The sequence below is a fragment of the Lepisosteus oculatus genome, chromosome 2, assembly GCF_040954835.1.
Source record: "Lepisosteus oculatus isolate fLepOcu1 chromosome 2, fLepOcu1.hap2, whole genome shotgun sequence".
NCBI classification, from domain to species: domain Eukaryota; kingdom Metazoa; phylum Chordata; class Actinopteri; order Semionotiformes; family Lepisosteidae; genus Lepisosteus; species Lepisosteus oculatus.
The window spans coordinates 56,580,888-56,595,895 of NC_090697.1; the positions used below are offsets into that span (position 1 = coordinate 56,580,888).

Genomic DNA, 15,008 nt, shown 5'->3' on the forward strand with positions numbered 1-15,008 from the left:
AACAATTAAATCACTCCACACCAATGATAAAACGAAAGATTTAGTGGTTCAAACAGATTTATTTAGTTGCTCAAAAAAGTGTAATCTCATCATTGGTTAATACACATTTTCAGTGCTCAGTTTCACAAAAGCCACATTCTAAAAACAATTTGGACAACCTCCAGTACCATCAATTCAAATCATCCTAAATTTGTAGATATTTCTTTTGATTACTTTTAGAATTTGCCTTAGTATGATGCGGTTCAAAATGCACAGTCAGAAGTGTACTTCAGTATTACAAACACATTTGTGTAAAAGAGCTTACACCTTCACATTCAAGCAAAGTGTCAGATGTTTTCACTCTACAGTCTTTCACCAGTACAGACAGATGCTAGGACTCACTGAGTAACTTCAGAGTAGGGGACTTGACTGCACTCCAATAAAAAGCTCCCTCCTTAAGTTCATAGTCTGGTTATACCAGCTGACACTTGCCTAAATATCTCTGGCAAATTTTTAAATCAACACAGTGGGGACCTAATTGTGCTCTAAAGCAGTTCTGACATCTAGTCCTGAAAGATGGCACACATTCCTCATGAGCTATATACTGTTCCCACTCAAGGCCCTCGTAAACATCTCGTGAGTGAGACATTTTTGTGTAATGAGCAACTTGGGGGACACATTTTCAGATAATGTCCCCACAGACATTACCCACAGGTAACTACACCTGGCAGATGATATGGGGATTTTTTTTCTAATCCAAAGAGTCTTCTTTTAAAATTAAAAGTGCCAAACAATTATTGGTTTTTGGTCTTCTTTCAGCATGCCTGGAGGTTTCACTGGGGTTAGACAATAAAGCAGCATGAGGAGTTCTCACAATGACAGGAATACAAAGAAAACTCAATTCTCATCCTCCACATGAAACAGAGTTGACTTGACCGCCTCAGTGACCTCTCTGAACAGAAAGTATCCAGAAAATGTGGTAGCTACTGTATATGCATTTCTGTAATGTGAAGGCTTAGGGAGAAACAGGAAAATGAACCATTCAGCAGCTAATGGACAGACATCAATTATACAAGAATAATGGGGGGAGAAAGGGAAGCTGTTAAAAGTAGGTGAATTGTACTCCCAAGTCTTCTGGAGAGAAAGCTTTTCTTTTTTTTTTAATTTTTGTAAAAAATAAAATGTAAATTAGTTATTTTTTATACACCAGAACAAAATTAAAGTAAAATATATTCTGCTAAAATCTCATAACAGTGTACTGCACTTTCACATACTGTTGGAAGATAATTTTTTCCAACAGTCCAGTATTTTTTCCAAACTTGCAATAGTTTTTAGTGGTCTGTGCTAATGATTCCGGACTTCTTCTTTACTGCCCTTCGCTTGTTGTCCACCAAAGGCATATTTATAACACTTGAAGTATTGTTTGACACTTAAACAATAATGTAAGCTCTTAAACAATAATGAAACCTACATGACAGGAGACTGGAGAAAGATGAATCTATCATAAATCAAAAAAAGGTTTTTACACATTTTCTAGAAAAAAATCATTTTTTTAAAGAAAGGGCATAATAGAACACGTTACTGCAAGATGCCTTCCTACAAGACAGAATAACATCTGAAAGACAGAACTATTCACATGTAATTATAATTTGAAATAATGACCAATCAGTTAATTTACATTAAACATCTTAACAAAATATTTACAATTAACAATTAAGGACAGTTTCTTGAGAATACAAAGATAAGCACTTAATGGGAAACTCTACTTACTCAATTAACCACAAAAATACTTCTATGACAAAACTTACCAGAGCAAGCACATTTTTCTGGGTAAATTCTCTTACAAATCTGTGAAGTAGCAAAATGAATGTTTGTACCTATTAAGTAAGAGCCTTAGTATTTTATAACATTGTGCTACAGATATACAGTACTATATAATATCTATATTTTGGATGCAACTAATTGCTTCACTGAGTTTAAGAATTGATATGGCTTAATCTATGATCAAATTACAGTACATTTCTCATGTGAATTACTTTATTCTAATGCTTTAAATAGGAAAGCAACAATTTCAAATGTGTAAAACTGTCAATGGAACAAATATAGATTTGCAGCAGATACTGAAGGCCTGCACTTGAAAGGATGAAGGCAGTGGACTGTAGTTCCCCTTTTAAGTCTCTCTGTGGGAAATCAAATGCAGGCCACTTAATGTCATTGCAAATGGCCTAAATCAGTTTACATGCAGGGGGAATTATGTAGTATTCAGTAATGACGGCTTGTGCCTGCATTTATAATGAATGCTTAGCTATGGTACTACAAAATCTAAATTTCATTTCAAAAAGCCCTGCCGTTTTTGAAAAAAGGGGGGTTTGAAAAAGTGCAGTTACTGTTCCATTCACATGTTTTTCAAAAATATATTTTTTCTTCTTTTAAACATATCCCCTGGTATAGGGTACCATTAGGATGACTTTCAAAATGTTTTCAGTGCAAAAAATATCCCCCACATTTCTCACTTCCAGGCTGAATTCAAAGCAGTGTTTATGTGAGGAAAAATAAATTCTTTCTGAAGCCTGAGATGTCTCCAGAGAAATGACTTTCAACTTTTATATATAGAAAAAGGAAAACAATGTTTCCTCTGAGGCATAAGAGCTTTGAAAATCTCTTTCTGGATATCTAATGTCTTCAAAAAAAAAAAAAAAGATAGTCACTTACAATTAACATAAGGCAGTTAACTACCACACAAAGTGCACTATACATTTTTCAAGTACTGGTAGCATATAAAAGTAAATCACAGTGCTAATGTCAGTTTACATAAGAATAGATGGTGCTGCTGTGTTTCTAGTTTCTGGGGGGGGGGGGGGGGGGTTGTTTAGCCCAAAAGAACTAGTTTAAAATGCATTCCAGATCATTTTCTTGGGACTGTTTGTAAAATGGGTCTGTGAACCTATCCGGGCACAAGATCTCCTTAATAAACACCTATCTGCTGCATAAAACTGCTGTCCACAAATACTTTGATTCAGACCAATGATATAAGCAACACTGTTCACAATGCCCAAAGACGGAACAAATTATGAAGAGACACAAACAAGAATTCTGATACAAATACACTAGACACTCGTTATGTACACTATGATTTTTAGAGCTTGGTTCTCAACTTACTAAGCCATTGTGTTGTCTTTGCTGTTGGCTTCATTTGCTTATACTTGGAATTTCTATGACTTATTGAAATATATTCAGTAGTTTACTATAGACTAGTTAATTATTATGCTGAAAGTCCTGAAACAAGCTGTTGAGCCTTTTCTAACCATAGCTGGTTATGTACCTCTCAAATTTAACAGAATACTCTCAGAATCACTCATGGCATTTCTTCTAGGAAAAATAAGGGGTCAATTTGGATGGAGGAGTGAAAAACTAGCTTTCTGGGGAAAATAATTCAGAACCTAATAATCAGAAGTTGAACTGCAGTGCAGCACATTTACTGAGAGTGCCATGCAAAGACATGTTCACATTAAAATTCAGAGCATAAATGACAACTATTATCATAAGTGATCTGGTGACTATATTTTGCATTCTCCGGACCCCTGTCCTGAATTGTTAAATACAATACAGTTATCTTAACATAGGTGGAAGGTGTAAATTTACACATGTTCACAGCACAATGGTGTCTTATATACACCTATAAGCCTATCCACAGTTGCTGCATGTATCGGGACAACAGGAAGGTGTCTTTACATGGCTCTTTAACCAAAGAGACTGAGTACTAACAACACTTTTTAAGATTGTCAGTGTGGCTTTATGGACATGCTGTGGATCATAAAATGTTTACACAGACCGTTCACACGTTCCGAGCTGCAGTCTGGCATAATTTGTTTGAGTTTTCTCTTGCACAAGATTCCCCACTTTGAACAGCTCCTTCATCCAGATTTATTTCAGGTCAATACGTCATTTGTAGTAGATTTTAATTACCCAGAACATTCTGAAGATGATGCGCCTTACTGTGGTATTTGTGGTTTTCCTGGTTAGCATTAAGACTTAGGTATTCTGCGATCCACTTAAACACAGCACTACCACCTATTCTTATTCTATGAGGAACATTTAATTTAAAACAAAGTGCAGAGGAGAACATTAACATTCAGGCTGCTGAGAGCTCACACACTAAACTAAAGGCATGTCAGAACATTGGGACAGAATGACCAACTATTTTTTTTTAAATCAAGAATGCTGAAGAATAAAGAATCTCAAAATAACAGAATATATAATTTCTTTACATTTATAAATACATTAAAACAGTTAATTGGAATGTGAGAATTCATACCTTCAGAATTTAACAAACATTGAAACTGGGTGATGTCTCAACCACCTGTTTATATATACAGTGCCTTGCAAAAGTATCCAAAAGCTCCCAGACACAGGTGTATTTTTTTCTGAAATCATGTTAAACACCTCAACTGCACACATGTGGACTCCAGTCAAGTAATTATGTGACTTGGAGAAGAGAGTTGGTTACTTCAGAGGTAATTTAAGTGTGTCAAAGCAAGGGGGTGAATACTTATGCATTCAATTATTTTCTGTTTTTTATTTTTAATTAATTTAGTCAAATGTCTGGATTTTTTTCACTTCGACATTAAAGAGTACTTTGTGTTGATGAGTGGCAAAAATTCTCAGTTAAATACATCATGGTTCCATGCTGTAACACAATAAAATGTGAAAAAGTCCAAGGGGGGTGAATACTTTTGCTAGGCACTGTAACTAACCACTGGACCCTTGCTCAGCCAATTATGCTACACTAACAAGAAAATATAAGTCTTTAGATGGTAGTAAGTATAGGAACTGATCCTGAAGACAGTGCTACAGTTAAGACAATTAATTTGTACCACATTAAGATGCACAAAAACAAAAAGGTATAGATGAAATCACACCACATCCAGGCACATACTGTATCTGACTCATATTGTCAACATTCACATATAACGTTACTAACATTTTAGCATGGATAGGAAAAGTGTGTTAGAGAGTTCTTGATGTAAAAACAAAGCAACTCTAATCTTGTAGTAGGGGCTGTACAATCTCAATATTAGTGATGGGCACCACAGGTATCTGTTTTTGGGTCACCTGTTTAACAAAGATTATGAGAAAACCTACCACAAGAGCAAAACCCAAGATGGCACCCAGCAAAGAGGAGTGGGAGTCCTCAAGCTGCTGGACTGGGCCTAGAGGCGAGGATTCGGCGAGGAGGTCTTGCACGTGGCTGAGTGACCCGTTGTTTGGGGCTGGGGAGATCCCAAGGATTTGGCACATCAGCGGGTACAGGTCCACAGACTGCATGGACTTCTTGCTGTAGTTCTTCCGGAAGGCAGGGCCATGAGCAATAAATATTGGATGCATGCTCGGCAGCATGTTGTCGTAACCATGGTTACCCACTGAGCAAGGAGATTGAAAAACAGAGGTAAATAAAGGGGATTCAGCCTAGGTGAAACCCCCTGTAAACGTTAGTCCAAACTTGAGATGAACTTGATTCCCTTTGGCCAATAACATATTTCCGCAACTTATGATAACAATGCTAGTATAATATTAATGAAGATAAATGCAGAGAGTAGTACATTGAGAGTACACAGAGAGTAGTACTCTGAAACAATACTAATATTTTACATAAAAAGACCTATATAGTGACAACTGCGTATATATTTGACACTGATTGGGAACGTGTCAGCTTGTATTGATCACCACCAACAGAACAAAAACACAGGCATCAGAACCATTAAATAAAAGTCATTTTAATATAAACTGTGCATGGTCATACAGAGCAGGCAACCCAGGTCCTTGAATTCTACACTTATTTTTCATTCAATCGCAGACATTAATGGCTTAACTGAACCAATAAAGAGGATAAGAAATTGGCTCTGTTTTCCAGGTCAGATTTAAAGGTGCCAGCACTCAAGAACCAGGGTCACCTACCATGATGGGGTGACCTCTACATGCTGAAGCTACGGATATCAAGCTGTACAGGCTGTTGTAATTTAATAACTATAAGAAATTATGGATCATTTTCAACATATTGCAGTTGGTAACTAAACACAGTCCAACAGATAAAATAAGACTAAGGTTTTATCACTTCATTACATATTTTGGCAGACATTAAATAACCACTTTAAAGTTGAATCCCTGCTACAGCTGAAATTACACACCAATGCTTCACAATGCATTTCCCTATTTAGGGAAGAACAGTCCTAAGTACTTTTGAATCTTATATCTCAGCTTCCCTCAACTTCAACAGATACCAAATTAATTAACAAAAATTAGGGATCATTTTCATAAAGACAGCTCTCAAATGAATCTCAGATGGGATTCAAGAGATTAAACATATATATCTTAAAATGTATTAATACACTACTTACGCATAAATGTATCGCTTTTATTTCTCATAATTGTCCAGCCTTCCTTGGCTTCTGCTAAAATAGGCTGAATCCTGCTATTATACTTGTAGTAGTAGCGCTCAGGAATGCTTTCTCTCTTGTACACAGTCATGTTAGGGTGTGCTTTTTCTAAAGCTGTGTACACTTCTTCAAATCTGCCTGAATATACACAAAAACACACGTTATCAAGGAATCACAAACAACCATATAATTTCTTTTGAAAAAGCTTAAGGTCAATATTTTCCAGCATCAAGTAATTTCTCCATGAAATTTGAACAACTGTTTTATTTGAATTCATATGGAACATTTAAGTTAATTAAGTTAAGTCAATACACGGAACAACAGATACCACCAGAATGACATGACTAATGTGACTGACCTATAACTAGACCTACAGTAGCTGCAGACTCTAAAAATATTACATTTTAACTACACTAAGAAGAGATAATTAATAAGCAAAGCTGAACAATCCAAACAATAAAACCCAATATGAAATAATAATACGAAAACAATAAAACCCGGAAACAACGTAGGGTCTTACCTTCCTTAGGCAAAATGCCAACCACGGGAGATTTGTCAATCCATGTATAAAGGTCTCTATCTACATAATTATCCAGCTCGATAACCCTGTCCAATGACATCTGTGACATCCCATGATCACTCGTGACGACAAGATTCAGTTCGTCATATAAACCACTCTTTTTCAGCTGATCTAGCAGGTATCCCAGGTTGGAATCAATTTGAGATATAACATCATTCATTTCAGGGTTTTCAGGACCCAACCGATGGCCACTCTCATCTGGTTCCTCCCAGTACAACAGGCCAAAGTTGATGGGCTCGGTGCTCATGAACCAGCTGATCAGCTGTTGTACTCTCACTTCAAAGTGGGTAGACTCATTGTAGAGCATGTAGTGAGTGGGATATTTCCCATGGATCTTCACATCAGAACCTGGCCACATAGCAGCACCACTTCTGTGTCCTCCCTCTTGGTTGCTGACCCAAATTGGAATAGCTTCATCCCACCAGATGGAGTCATAAATATCCATTCTGTCCATGGAGAAAGTTCGGTTGATGTCAGGGTCATACATTTCGTTAGCCACTATACCATGGCTTTCAGCGTGAAGGCCAGTCACGAGGGTGTAATGGTCAGGGTAGGTCTTTGTGATGTAGGCATTGTAGACGCGCTCCACCTGCACACCGCTCTTAATCAGCGAGTCGAAGTTGGGTGTTGAAACCCTGTCAAGGTAGTCCCAACGGAATCCGTCGAAAGATACCAACAGGAGTTTATTTAACTTGTCTTGGCTCAGAAACACACCAGGCAGTGAAAGCAGACCTAGAAATGTCCACAAGCACCAGCTGATCTCCAAGCTGTAGTAAGGCATTGTAATAATGGGGCTGTTTTGTTTCTGGAGGAAGGATGGAAGAGGTAAAAAGGAAGGTTAAATATGTTGAATTAAATGTTGCACTACGATATTGCATGTTCACAAAGTGAGCATATGCCACAGACGTGAGAAACGGATCATCTGCTTTGCATGTAACCGCATATCAGATTTGCGCCAAGTACCCTACACACCTTATTATATTTACTATCGGGAAGTTCCAAAAGCTGACCTTTCGTGGATTCAATAAATGCATTCTACGTAATAAGACAAAATGCAGTAGAATTATTTTAAAAGATTACCTCATGCGAAAAACACTGCAAAAGTAGCAGTCCTCCGGCGGATGTCATCCGATAGAGATCATTGTTTCAATTTTGAAGCCACCAAATATTAAGAATTAGAATGGCTTTTATATTGCGTCTTAACGTTTACAGCACTTCCGTCTTTTGCAGTTTAAAAATAACCATTCAAAAACGTTTCAGATACAGCGCAATAGGCTATACATCACACTGACTTCAGTGCGATATAGAACATCAGTCAACATTTAAAATTACACCTCACGCCATCTGAGATTTAAGAAACACAAGGTTAAGAAAACGGCCATAATACGTAGTCTTTAATTTACACGATCACTTTATCCACCGATGGACAGAAGTTGCACATACTGTACACTGTAGAGCAATTGTTGATTGATCATTCTTTATTATTTTGTTACCCCAGAATTGCAACAATTAAATATACAGTGCAATGTAGCAGAATACTCAAAAGAAGCGTGTGGAGCGATAGCACTCTCCCCAATAATAATTCATAAACCTATAATCTCTCACCTTATGGGCCAAGATCAATTCCACCAAAACAGACAGACCTCTCGCACACAGGAAGTCCCGCCCTTGTTTTGGGGATAGGTTAGCTAGAAAGATCTACTGAACTGTCAATCAGAAAGAGACGGCACAGAGGATGCTTGGATCACTTTTTGAAACAAGTGCAGCAAGTGACGCTGGGTAATGAAGTGAGGTTTTTCCCAAATATTACTAAAATCATCGCGGAGTAAATCTAAAGACGGTGGTGGGGGTTTGAAGAACGTACTTTTCAAGTTGTTGAAATAGAACCCAGTTTTAAAACAAAAAAAACTTTAATGAGCTTGTATATATTCAGTCAAAGCTCCCGTTGTTTCTTTCAAACCACAATCTATTCTCTTTATAGCTATCAAACAGACATTCTAGTAAAGAAGTAGTTCAGGCTGGTAGCTGCGTCACCATGCGTAGGCTGCAAAGAAAATAGTAATAGGTTTATTCCATGCTGAAAAGAGAAGAAAGAAAACGTTTTGGCTATGGAGTCTTCTTCGGGTGTAAGAAAGATAGGGCATTCAGTCTCTGCTGACCCATTGCTTGCCCCTTTCTAGTAAACATGTTATCGCTCCTAGAAATCGATCATTTACTAACAAAGCGGATACTCGCAACATGACCGCTTTTTAACTCCAAACTCCAAACTCCAAACTCCAAACTCCAAACTCCAAACTCCAAACTCCAAACTCCAAACTCCAAACTCCAAACTCCAAACTCCAAACTCCAAACTCCAAACTCCAAACTCCAAACTCCAAACTCCAAACTCCAAACTCCAAACTCCAAACTCCAAACTCCAAACTCCAAACTCCAAACTCCAAACTCCAAACTCCAAACTCCAAACTCCAAACTCCAAACTCCAAACTCCAAACTCCAAACTCCAAACTCCAAACTCCAAACTCCAAACTCCAAACACTTGCTCCTTTCCACCTCTGTCTCTATACTCGATATACTAACGAAAGCAAAGACATACACAAACAGCTGATTTTATTCTGAAATAATCAGACTCACTACAGTTAAACACAGGTGTGGGATAATTAGCTTTTTGTGGGATTTGGAAGGTGATTGGTTACACCACAGCTAATTTACAATTGTTTTATTATGGGGTGTGTACACTTACTGTATCTACCCCATTCTCAAATAAATAAATTCTACTTAAATGTGTCTTCATTTAAAACTGTTAGATCACAAAATGTGTAACTTTGTAAATGTTGTATACTCTATATACTGTATGTCTGTGTTCTATTTTTTAAAAGAACCATCTCTAAACCAGTTCTTAAAGTATCATAGTTAATTTTCCTGGAACATATCCAATAACAAACTTCTGGTCAGCTTTTGTATACAACCTAGACTTTAGATTTTTTTAGATACTGTATAAAGGAGAAAACCAACACCTTCTATGAATGTAGTTGCACTAGCTCCAGGCCTTGAGGTTGCAGAGATTTTACTGTAGTAATTGTTTGGACTAATTAGTATTATTTAGTTTTAATTAGTAGGCAACTATTAGTCAGTTTTAAATGGCTAAAAGCTGGCCATGGAAAGACATCAATATTGTTTTCTTATAGTTTTGCCACTGTGGTGACCCTTTGGGTTCCAGGATGTTACTTGTCTCTTGCAAAGCTGATTTCATAGTTTATCTAAACTAGTCTATTATTCTGAGGAAAGAGAAAATGATAAGGATGAAGCAAATGTTTCCAAGTAGCTACACAAGCATTGAGACTTTAGTTTTGACTTGAGGCTTTGTACTAACATGTATCTTACTGTTCTTAAAGAAACATTAACTCCTGTATTTGAAGCAAAGTAATTTTCAAGATTTCTTCTGAATCTCTACTATCTCAAAGAAAAGAATATGTGGAATGTTACATTAGTTTTTGAATGTTTCTTTCTTCCTTGACCTCTTCAGTTGTCAAGTGTGTCAGTTTCTGGGACGGGTTTGAAATACGAACCTCCATTAGAGTCTTTTAACATTAAATTAAATCAATGAAATTTTACTGCAATTTCTCAATAAGAGTAGTCTTAATACGCTTAAACTGTTATTTTTCTGTGCTCTTGTTCTGTGAAATTTTCTTCCCATATGCCATTGTGTTCACCACATATTTAGAAATCTATAGTGGTATCAGTGCCTAGACTAATCCAGGCTTCGGGGTGGTATAGCACTAGCACAATATAACAATATATCAATATAACACCATATTAGGTAACATTTCACAAAAAAATGTTGATACCCACTCTTTCCTTTGCTTGCATAATTATTGCCGGTACTTTTACAAACTCACATTTCTGAACAACCACAAATGCAATGCAGTCTTATAATGCAGGACCTAATGCAGACACCCATGCAGAAGTATGACATTTGCACCATGGATAGAAAATATGCACAATTACACTGTGACAATAAATAGTAATAATTCTTTTAATATAACGCCCTGCATACAGAATATCACTTTGTGAATCTGGGATTGAATTGAACCAATTTTGATTTTTTCCACCAGAGGTCAGTCACTCCCTTTCTTCAGTGTATGATCTGAACCACCCTCAGAAAGATCTTCTGTAAATCCCAGCGCATGTCACTACAGTAATAGATTTGATGGAGTAAAAGTCAAGTCATTTTATATACTGACACCATCTAGATCACAACAAAGTGGTCAATGTTAAAAACAATGTTGGATATTGATCATTATAATATTCATATATCTGTTTTACTATATTTTGAACATTATGTTTTCTGTGTTTATCATACTGTATATGTTAATTTTATTTTATTTTATTTTTACATTGTATCTTTACAAAACAAAATCAACAAAGTACCAGATAGTACAAAGTGTAGTACTAAGAAACCTATTTCAATGTCTTCTGTGCCAAAGTAAAATGTAATTTATGAACATAACACTACTGTAGAGTAATAAATGTTTTTTAAATAGATGTATGATGTCATCGATGTTGTGGTACTTTCATCACACCCCTACCCTTGGAATTGAAAAGCTTGATCTTACTTTGAAGTACCTCCAAAACACATTTTTATTTCCTTTTAGTCATTATTAGTCTCTTAGGCTTTTACCACCTTCAGATCTCACCTATGCTGCATTTTTTACCATAGCAATCAAGTATTCTCATTGAACTGACCTCTTCATTTTAAACCCAATGCAATTATACACAGATGATCCATCATAGTTTACAAAATAGCTAAAATTAAGATTTCTTCCACTGTTCAAATACACTACTGGATTACTATTTTCCAGGAGACTCTTCTTTAAGAGTAAACTTTAGAGAATCAAAAGTTCATAAAGTTCATCATAATGATCACAAAATCCCTAGGGTTTTTTTATGTTAACTACACCATCCAAACTTGAGGTTTTAACCAGTTGCAATATTTGGTTTATAAAGCAGCTTGAGAGGTCGTGACAGGTCGCCTGACTGAGTTGTATGAACATAACCAAAACATATAGCTTGATTAAAAGGGCTGGGTTTACGTAGAACGGGGTTTTTAAAAAGAAGCCTTAATCTCTGAATTCAAGCAGGGGAAGAGGCAACAGCAGACTCACTCTTTGAGCGCAGCTTTGCACTAAGAACCTGAACCCGTGACAAGCTTGCTCTTGTCACCATGAAGTGTGTTTTGGAATGTAATCAAATACATGATTAAAAATGCTGGAGCTTAACAATTTCAGGCTTTAGGTTGAAAATCAAAACTCTGACTCAATTTTAAGAACAGTTTAAGAAGTAGATCATATGATTAGTTTTTCTGTAGTTGGAGAATTCATGGCATATTTAAGGCTAGATGGAAGGAAGTGGACATCAATTGAAGTAAATATATCCACTGACCAACTTTGACCTTCCTTGAACAACGTGTTGATATGTCAGACCCTTGAAGCCCCAGACTCTTGTATTTTAGAGGCATTTCACACTCCTTTCATGTATGATGGAGCCTTGCACAAAGCCAGTTAGCACTGCTGCATCACAGCTCTTTGTCCTATTTTCTGGCCTATCGTGCCTTCTCTGTGGAGTTTATATCTTCTCTCTTTGTCCGCACAGGTTTTCCTCCCTCTTGCTAGAGATATTCTGGGTCAGCTGTCTTTAAATTGTAACTGTGTGTAAGCATCCTGTGATAGACTGGCAAGCTATCCTTAGTACTTAGTATAATCTCGCCTTGTGCTCCATTCTTCCTGGATAGACTCCAGATTTCTTCAAACATTATCAGGAATAAGTGGCCTTCTGATAATGGATAGATGGATGAGACAGAATGCACAGAGTGTGCTACAGTATGTATTAAAACAAGACAGGGTCATTACCTTACCTATATTTTGATACTACAAATTATAATGCTGAGCTACCCAGAACTTCTTCTGGTTCTTACTGTAACACCTTTCACTGATTACTGTAGTATTGGAAGTTTGTACAGTAATTCCTTGTATAAAACTAAAAGATAATCCAGATTGTTTCCTTTGAATTAGAGCGGTAGTGCATTACAGAACAAAACAATTAATACAAGTATTTTCAATAACGTTTAAATTAGATGTTTTTTTTTATTGTAGAAGGTGTGCTTATATGATTATGGGTGATGTCAACAAGTACAATTTAAATTTCATTTTATGCATTACAGATTTCCAGATTGAGATGCAGTTCTTCGTGTTGCTGTTTTATGATCCCATCTGTACCTGATTTTCATGGAAATGTTGGATATATCAAATAATGCAGCTATTCTGGGAACAGAAGCTGTTCACATATTATCTCTAATGTCCATTTTAACTAGATCTACTCTTCAGTGAACCATAGCTCTTAGTACACTGTAGAGCACATTTGAAGAACAATGATAGTCTGGGCCTGTTTGCTTTCTTAAGAAAAAGACAAGGTGTTATGGTGGAATCATTACCCTTGTGGAATGAGTTTTTGTAGTGTACCTAAAATACAGGGTGGTTTTCAATCACTAGACAATGTCTACAATATTGTAATAATTTAATAAGTTCTGAAATTCATTCCCTGTTTCGTACCATGTTTGAACACACAATTACAATCCACAAGTGGTCAATTAAATTATGCAATAAAACTCGTAGTATGAAGAATGAACACCAATAAGAATCGTGTTCAATGCTGCTATATTAAATCTCTGTAGTATACATTTGCATGCTAAATTTTTCATGCACCCTGTGGATAGAAATCGTACAGTGTCATATCACGTAGGACTAGTGCCACAACAGTCCAACAGTTCTTCACTAAATATACCAAACCTCTAAGATCAAAGGTTTCAAGCAAAAGAAAACAGATGCTGCATTCTATTCTGGTGTAGCAGATTTGATACCCATCTATACATATTTCTAACTGCTTCTTCCAGTTCAGGGTCAGGGTCGTGGAAGAGCTGGAGCTATCCTGGCAATCAACAGGCGCAAGGCAGGGGACACCCTGAAATGGGATGCCAGTCCACCGCAGGGCATACTGACACCGAGGACCAATTTTCCCAGAAGCCAATTAACCCACCTGTATGGGTTTTTTTTTTTGGACAGTGGGAGGAAACCCATGCAAACAAACAAACACCAACAGAGACAGCAACCTGGGTCCAGTACTGGACCTACAGTCCCAGCACTGTGAGACAGCAATAGTAACCACTGTCCCACTGTGCTGCCCACCACCTTTAAGATATGTACTGTAATTAAAGTGTATAAATAATATAAATTCATTCATAATTCAATTTTGAAAGCTTGTAATGATCAGATAAAAAAAATGTTCTATAAATGTCAGGCCAGGCACCTCAAATACAGCATGTCTGCGTTCATCACTACAGGGCTTCATTTAAACACACTTAAGTAACCCTTAAGTATCAGCATATGCAATAGACTTGACTCAGCTTTGCTAAATAATACAGTTGAATGATTTCAGAGTAAAGACAGAAACTTTCCGATGTTTTAGACTTAGCATTCCTGGTCAGTGATGTAACCTGTCTTCCTTTAATTATCTGCTTTATAAAATTACATAATATGCAATGATGGAAAAAGAGACTAAGGATAAAAAAGATGTTTCCCTGAGAATAACAGTCTCTTTATTTTGTTTTATAACTGTGATTTCTGAATATTCCTTGGTTTATATTCTTATACTCATAAGTTTCTTGCTGGGTTAAATTAAAACCAAGTTCAACTGGCAAGAAAGAGCTGTATTATGTTTTATAGGAGGACTTTGGAAGTCATACAATATCAGTTGCTTGGTCTTTATCTCTTAGCTCATAGTTGAACAATTCATTTTACTCAGTTTATTAAGGTAAGTGTTTACCAGAGTGTAAGCTTGTGGTGAGATCTGTAAAGCCTAAGGAACTGTAGCCACCAGGATCACGGCTTCCCACCGCTATATCAGCTGTGGCCATTTACTACCTTGCAACAGGCAGCAATTACAAAAAAGAGGTGCGGTAGGAG

The 15,008-nt window shown here is 36.7% G+C and overlaps 1 protein-coding gene across 1 annotated transcript; it reads right to left on the reverse strand.

The window, feature by feature from the left end:
* Positions 1 to 39: 39 nt before the first annotated feature.
* On the reverse strand, positions 40 to 8,661 carry enpp5 (ectonucleotide pyrophosphatase/phosphodiesterase 5). The gene is made up of 4 exons (XM_006625746.3): positions 8,599 to 8,661; positions 6,934 to 7,798; positions 6,375 to 6,551; positions 40 to 5,399 (listed from the first exon to the last, which is right to left on the reverse strand). The coding sequence occupies exons 2-4, from the start codon at positions 7,772 to 7,774 to the stop codon at positions 5,020 to 5,022; spliced, it is 1,398 nt and encodes a 465-aa protein (XP_006625809.1). The 5' UTR covers positions 7,775 to 7,798; positions 8,599 to 8,661; the 3' UTR covers positions 40 to 5,019.
* Between the last annotated feature and the right edge of the window lie 6,347 nt (positions 8,662 to 15,008).

What these genes read in the sequence shown, in the direction of transcription:
- enpp5 (XM_006625746.3), bottom strand. Translation starts at nt 7,774, where the DNA reads ATGCCTTACTACAGCTTGGAGATCAGCTGGTGCTTGTGGACATTTCTA. An exon ending in TGGCATTTTGCCTAAGGAAG is followed by an intron (nt 6,552 to 6,933) that starts GTAAGACCCTAC and finishes GTGTATATTCAG; the next exon opens with GCAGATTTGAAGAAGTGTAC. An exon ending in TAAAAGCGATACATTTATGC is followed by an intron (nt 5,400 to 6,374) that starts GTAAGTAGTGTA and finishes CTCCTTGCTCAG; the next exon opens with TGGGTAACCATGGTTACGAC.